Here is a 7,883-nt window from a genome sequence, read left to right on the forward strand (position 1 = left end):
TACTTTTAAAAAAATAATAAATAAATAGTTTTGTTATATCATCTCTATTAAATATAAATAATTTAAATTTTGGCATTTAATATCAAAAATAAAATAGACACAGAATAATAAATAGCTTTTAAAACTGCTTAAATAAAGTTGGAACAACTATATTTAGCAGACTTTTGGACATGTAATTTCATTTTATAATTTTAAATTAATATTTAAATATGCAACTTGGGATCATGATTTGATATCCCAAATTCTTAAAAACTATGATTTGTGATTTCAAGTCATGATTTTAACTTTTTTTTAAATACAAATTTTGACCTATAAGCTTGTTATTACTGTTGACTATGGTGAATTTTTATAGAATTATGTATACTTAAAAGTTTGTAATCTCAAATATTTATTTATAAAAGCTATATGGAGATATGCAATTTATCGATGCAGTTTCAGAGGATATATATTATGAGATTCTATTTACTCTCTTTGTTTAGAAAATAATGACCTACTTTCCTTTTTAGTCTGTTTAAAAAAGAATGACCTTTTTCCTTTTTGACAATTCTTTAATTTCAACTTTCCACATGATATGTTTAGGACCACAAGATTAAAAGACATTTTGGTACATTTGAGATAACTTTAATTTAAGGCCACAAGATTCAAAAATCTTCTTTATTTTCTTAAACTTTATGTCAAGTCAAAATATGTTATTCTTTTTTAAATGGAAGGAGTATGAATTATAATTTGCTCATTTAATAACATTGTAAGTATAATAATTAAATAAAATTTAATACTAGTAATTTTCACAATTTGTAAGGATTTGAAAATATAAAGTTAACAGATGCAAATTATATTTTCAATCAAAATTTTAACTTCATATCAAACGATTACGTATCGAATGTCCAAACGAGCCTGAACAAGTATAAAAGAGAGTTAGGGCAGATAGAGGAGTACATGAGAGAGTGGGGTCCATTCATTTCTATGGTCTCTCTATTTATTGCCACTGGGCTAATTACGCTGCCTCGACATTGCCACTTCAATAATAATATAATAAGAAGAAGAAAGAGAGAGCTACGATTGGTGTTGGTACGCAAATATGGGAAGAGCGCCTTGTTGTGAGAAAGTGGGTCTAAAGAGAGGCAGATGGACTGCCGAAGAAGATCAAATTCTCACTAATTACATTCTTTCTAACGGTGAAGGCTCTTGGAGGTCATTGCCCAAAAATGCTGGTATCTATCTACCTTTTTCTTCTCATCCAATCAAGTTTTTTTTTCTCCACGAATCAATGTGAAAATTATTATAAATATAATTTTTTTTTTCCATTGAAATATTGGAAAAGATTAGAAAATACATGACGAGAAATAGATTTTCATTGAAATACTGAAAACTTTCTTAATTTTGCAATGTGAAAATTACTACTGTTTTTTCTCAGTGATTCAATTAAATATCTGTGGTAGTAGCCACTGAACATATTTTGGTGGCATATTTCAGTAGAAAAATAGTGATTTTTTAGAAGTGATCATACTTATTATTTTATTCATTTAACATTAGTATTATATACTGTTTATATTTTGAAGGATTGCTGAGATGTGGAAAGAGTTGCAGACTTAGATGGATTAATTACTTGAGGTCTGATTTGAAGAGAGGTAACATAACCTCTCAAGAGGAAAACATAATCATTAAGTTGCATGCTACTTTGGGCAACAGGTAACTCATTCATTCCTTAATTTGCCTTTCCAAGCTAAACCACTCTGAAATACTGCTTCCTCCTTCTTTCTTCGTAGCTATTTAATCGGACACGGAGTTTAAGAAATAAATGACTTTATAAAATTTATAAAATTATTTCTTTTAAAGTCATTTTAATGTTAATTTTTTTTAATTGTCTTTTCCTATTAAGTGATATTCAATGAGGATAATATCATTAAATAATTGTCAAATAAAGAAATTAGATTCTTTTGGAACGGGATAAAAAAATGAGGACACATAAAAACTCTCCAGTTTAATAGGATTATGAGTGCTTTTTTCCTTTCATTTCATTTTTGCTCCACTTTATAGTACGGAGTATTGTTTTGCTTCAGAGAGAAAAGAAAGGGGCTTAAGAGTTCTAGAGACTTTAGAGGGCATTTTTGTACATCCATTTATGCTGATGAATACATTAAGTTGGTCCCCGGGTGTAAGTTCAATACTCTCTGGTTTTCCACATGACCAAGGACACATGCATGCTTTTGCAACCCTCTCACTTTAACTTTTCTATTATCAGTCCTTTAAAACAAATGAGGTGTTTGACTACTTTGGCAGAAATTTTGAGAGAGAATAAGTGTTTTTTAAGGAATTAGAGAAACTGTGTTTCAGAAAAGGGAAGTTTTCTTTCCCTAGAAACACATTCTGGAAAACATTTTTGAGAACAATGCACTTTGAAGCACTTTAAAAAGTGTTCGGTCAAACACTAATTGTTGTTTGAAAGTATTTATTAAAATTTATTGGTCAAGTACAAACTGTTTTTCATCAAAAGTACATTCCTGAAAAAGCACATCAAAATAGTTGATTTTCGAAACTATTAGTGTGAGTCGACGCGTCTAAAGTTACCGGTGACAATTTTAATATCTTACGTTTGATGTGTGCATATATCAGCCATGCATGAATAATTGCAAGAAAGAAAGATACATATAGTATTAGTGTAATAAAAGTAAGAAAAAGTGCCATTGGTTAGTTGAGGCATTAATGATGATGATTAATACGTATACCATCTTTCTAATATTTTTCTAGTGTCAACTAAAAAAGTCAATTTGTTTAAAACTATATTTGCAGATGGTCTTTAATAGCCGGACATTTGCCAGGTAGAACAGACAATGAGATAAAAAATTATTGGAACTCTCATCTAAGCAGAAAAGTTGAAAGCTTAAGAATACCAAGCGATGAAAAACTGCCTCAAGCTGTAGTTGATTTGGCTAAAAAGGGTGCATTGATGCCAATTAAACAAAGCAGAAAAACAAGTCGAATATCCAATATGAAGAAAAATAAAACGTCAAAGAATTCAAACTTGGCAGAGCCTAAGGAAGCTAAAGAAAATAGTACTAGTGGACCTTTGAGTGCATCAGCAGTTTCTATTCCCTCAACACTAAACATGGAAAAAGAGGCATTGTCTAGTACTATTAGCTCATGGCTAGATGGTAAGAACATGCCAGCTAGTGATAGTGCCATGGATTCAATGCAAGAAGATGTAGCAGACGTAGCGGCGCCAAATCCTAGGGTGGGGTCTAGAGAGTCCCACAGCAGCCTTAGTTCAGGTAAATTATTCATATTTTTAAGTTATTATGTACGCTTATGTATGTACGGATCTAGTTTTTTTAATAATCGTTATGATATGGAAAGAACTTAACCTGTTGGACATAGAATATTTTTCATTACTACTAATGTCACTTTCTATATTCTAACACTAAGGGGTCGTTTGGTATTTTAAGGACTATATTGAAAAAAAAATAATGCATCAATTAGTCTTGTGTATTAGTAATGCCTTGTTGTTTGATATATCTTTTAGCTTATATATAACTAATACAAACATTAATTATACATTCTATTGTGTATTACGATATGTATTATTAATACCTCAAAATCTATGGTATTAGTAAAACAATAAATTCTAATGCAAGCATTAACATGATTAATGACATAATTGTCCTTTAAAATCTTTTCTACATCTTTTCCACTATATTTGTGGAAGGTATTTTTGTAAGTAAATACTTCTTTTTAAAAAAATATTCAATACATGTTATTTTTAATACAGCAATCGAAACATTATATGAGAAAAGTCTCAGAATAACTAATGCAAACATAACTAATATTTGCATTACTAATACAAGTATATTAATACATCATATTTTTTACACTATTCTTATACACTCTACCAAACGACCCCTAACTCCTTGGATCCGGCATCCCAATAAGGCTGAATTTACTGTGTAAACAATGATTCACGTGAATCCATGTTCTTTCCATAAAATAAATATCGAGTTAATAACTCAAATGGTCACTGAACTTATGACTTTTTTCTCAGAAAGTCACTCAATTTTATTTCTTACTTCAAAAGTCACTCAACTTAGGGTTGTTCTCTCAGAAAATCGCTCAACTTTGATTTTCACTTCAAAAGTCATACTTAAGTATGAATATTTTACTTATAAAGTTACTCAACCTATTTAATTATTTGTTTTAATTAAAATTTGCTAACTTAAAATTTTATTTAAAACCAAAATTCTAAAAAAACTAAAAAAATATTTGAACCATATTATTACATATTCTCAAGTTTACTTTATATTTAACCCTCTGAAATTTTAAAATATCCTAAATAGTTTATATCAATTCACTTATAATGTTAATATTAATTTTTAAGATTTTTCAAATCATATTCATTTAGTTGATTAGATTTAATTAAATTTCAATATGATACTTATTTATGAAATTGATTTTTCAATCATAATGCAATTTTTTATATTACCACTTGTTTAATATACATATGCATCATAAATACAATGAATTCTGTTCCTAATAAGTTGATAAAAGGGATCGTTATAGATTTTAAACTATAATGATATGATATAAAACATTACCAAATGTTATTAAACATTTGTAACATTATAATATATACACTGCAACGAGGTAAAATTAGCCGCAAAAATTGTACAATCAAATGAGTGTGATTTTAGGATATTAATTGATGATTTGTATGACTATACACTTTATAGTATAGAGTAATCGTTAGACAAGAAAATAGTAGTAAAATCAAAATTCTAAGAAATAAAAAAGATATTCAATTAAACCATTTAAATGAATTTTGGATATGGCCAGATCACTAAATTGATTGTTTAAATGAAATTTTATTTATTTCTTAAAATTTTTGTTTTAAATAAAAATTACATGTTAGCAAATTTTAGTGAAAAAAATTAATTCAATAGTTTGACTTTCTGAGAAAAGAATTCATAGTTGAGTGACTTTCTGGAAAAAAAATTAAAGTTGAGTGACTTTCTAAAAAAAAAACTTATAGTTAAGTGACTTTCTGAGAGAAAAATTATAACCATTTGGATTATTAACTCTGTAAATATCTTTTGTACGTTTTCTTGTTGTAGAATAGATATAATACTATTAGCTGACACTAATAAGGCTTCGAAAAGGCTGAATAGAATGTTGCCCTTGATTGAATATATGTTGAATTATTTGTCCAGAGAAATAGGGATTCAATTACACTCGGAACTTTTCTTTTAAGTGGTGCATCATGCTTTAGAAATTTTAAATTTGTCTTGCATTTTTCATGATGTATTTAGGAACATAATATTTAGTTTAAGCCCATACACTATTACTTTAGTAAAACCTTTGTGTCTAGTTAAATTAAAATACATAAAGAGAAACAAAGTAATTAAATAGTGGTTGTATATCTTTAACGATCGATATGTCTGTATGAGGCATGGGCCGCCTAATTTTATTATGGGTCAACTACGCAAAATACATTTTGTTGTATAGTAATTAGGCAGAAAATTTAGACCGAGAACCTCTTGTATGTACAATTTTTTCTTTTAATTTAATTATATATTTCTTTTATTATCAGAAGATTGTGATATGGAATGGCTTGAGGAGATTATGCCAGACGTGGTCATTAATGATCAAGATATGGACCCAAATTTCATTTTCAGTAGTTTAGAGAACGGGCAAGGAGAAACCCCTTTGAACGAAACAGGAAATAATTACTGCAGGACCACGCACAGAATTGATGAACGTAATAAAACTGTATCAAGTCAGGAGGCAGTGTCATCAACAAATGAGAAAAGCAGATTATTAATGGAGGCTGCAGATGATGGTAGACTTGAATGGGATTGGCAAGATGATCATGAATTAGTATGGCCAGCCATGTCATGGGAATTAGAAACAAAGCAAGAGAACATAGGGTCATCATCAATTCCTAGTTGGCCTCTATGGGATACTGGCACAGATTTACTTCAAAATTGTATGAATCATGAAGCTCCTGTGGAAATTGATTCAATGCACATTATGAGTGAAAATGACCAAAACCCTAGTGCCCTTGCTGCTTGGCTTTTGTCTTGAATGCTAGTAGTTCGTAAGTAGAGAGGACTAGCTAGACGTCCGTAATTTGATAAGAGCACTGTGCCATGAATATCACTCTCTTTTGGTTTTAAGAATGTGAATTTGGAATGACTAGTTTATGTACATATTTTAAGAATCATGTCATTGCTTAGAAATACTGTCAAGTTGATTAAGTTATGTGAATTGATATGGTAATAATGCTATTACTATTACGCCTTTCCTTTTATTTTAAGTGTATCTTAGTTTGACTACTTGCTAGGAACCAAATTTCAAAATATATGAACTTTTGAATCTTAAGAGTGTGAATTCAATTTTCTTATTTTAGGTTGGTTTATATGTTTTGAAAATAGAATAGGTATGAAGGAAAACATTTTTCCGAAAATGCTTTTCAATTTTCTTATTTTAGGTTAGTTTATATGTTTTGAAAGTATTTTCCAAATAGGCTTATTTAAGTTCAAGAAAAATGTCTTCCATTCATTTACGATGAAAAATATTTTTCAAAATTCTCTTTCAACTTCATCCTCGTCTTTGTACCCCTATTTGGCTTCCGACCCTAACTCGAGTCCATGTCAAGTCTCAGGTTCTTCGTCTAGGTAGAGAGTTGGGATCGGTAGTTTAGGGTCCTGAGTTGGGGTAGGAGTCGGAAGTTGGGGATTCAAAGTCAGGTTTTGTGTGGGGTCTGCATCGGCATTGAGAGTCGATTCCCATTTCGAGGTTGAATTCAGGTCTAGGGTAACAGTTGAGACACAGGTCCTAGATCAAAGTTGAATCTCGGGTCAAGGTCGTACTTGGATCTTGAGTTGTCTTAGGAGTAGTTGGGGTTTGGAATTAGGTCTCCAGGTTAGGGTTATGAGTTGCGGACTCGGGTCAGGGATGGAAGATGGGTCTCGACTCGGAGTATAGAGTCTAGTCCCTTGTCTGGTCGAGAATTGAAGTCTCGCTTTAGTCAGATCCGATGTTCGGATCGAGAGTAGGGTTCATTTTTTTTGATAAGTTATAGATATAAGCCATAGAGATGGAAAGGAAAATCTATTTTGAAAAATTATGATCAAACGTATTTTAAAACTTTAGTTCAAACATCACCCAAATCTAATTTGTTAAAAATATTTGAAATTTATGGCCAAAGGCCAGTTAAGTTTGTTGCTTTAGGTAGATCAACTCCCTGCAATCACTTTTTCAAATATTTTTCACACTTTAATTTAATAATGTAAACATAAACATATACATATGTATATTTTACCATTAGATGTTTCAAGTGGTTGATGAATTATCACTTTTGCGTTTGTCATATAGTAAGTTTTTTCCTTGTTGCCACAGACTAAGAGAGACGCATCAATTTGAATCATATTTATGTTACGATTTTTTTTTTATATATATTTACAATCTTTTCTTATTTTAAAGTCAAATCTTTACAGAATCATTGATTTCATTCTTATTACGTACTTAAACTTTTAAAAATTCGGTACTTCTTTAATTTTTCTTATTCAAACGATTTTATATTTATTTCTAAAATTTTCAAATCAATTTAAAATCAAATTTAGTTGATTTAGAATTCTTAAACTAATGGTAAAAATATTAATTATTAATTTTGATGATTTCTAATAAGGAAATATTTTACCATAAATATATTTAATTAATTTTCAACTCTTAAATTAGGAAAAACAGTGAAATTCTGACGACTTTTAATAAGGAAAGGTTTTACCATAAATATATTTAATTAATTTTCAACTCTTAAATATTAGGAAAAAATAGTGAAAATACGATTTGGACTAAAGCAAAGACTTTTAATGAAGGACAAAAAGTTCAAACAA

At 29.5% G+C, this 7,883-nt stretch overlaps 1 protein-coding gene across 2 annotated transcripts; it reads left to right on the forward strand.

Moving 5' to 3' along the window:
- The first annotated feature begins 950 nt into the window (after nt 1–950).
- On the forward strand, nt 951–6,298 carry LOC107856813 (transcription factor MYB4). Of its 2 annotated transcripts, none has more exons than XM_016701783.2 (4): nt 951–1,211; nt 1,560–1,689; nt 2,791–3,269; nt 5,579–6,298. In XM_016701783.2, exons 1-4 carry the CDS (start codon nt 1,079–1,081, stop codon nt 6,070–6,072), a joined length of 1,236 nt encoding a protein of 411 aa, XP_016557269.1. In that variant the 5' UTR covers nt 951–1,078; the 3' UTR covers nt 6,073–6,298. The 2 variants fall into 2 exon arrangements, with proteins under 2 accessions (XP_016557269.1, XP_016557274.1); XM_016701788.2 differs by having other exon boundaries at nt 5,582–6,298.
- The last annotated feature ends 1,585 nt before the right edge of the window (nt 6,299–7,883 follow it).

Source organism: Capsicum annuum, chromosome 1, assembly GCF_002878395.1.
Source record: "Capsicum annuum cultivar UCD-10X-F1 chromosome 1, UCD10Xv1.1, whole genome shotgun sequence".
Lineage (NCBI taxonomy): Eukaryota > Viridiplantae > Streptophyta > Magnoliopsida > Solanales > Solanaceae > Capsicum > Capsicum annuum.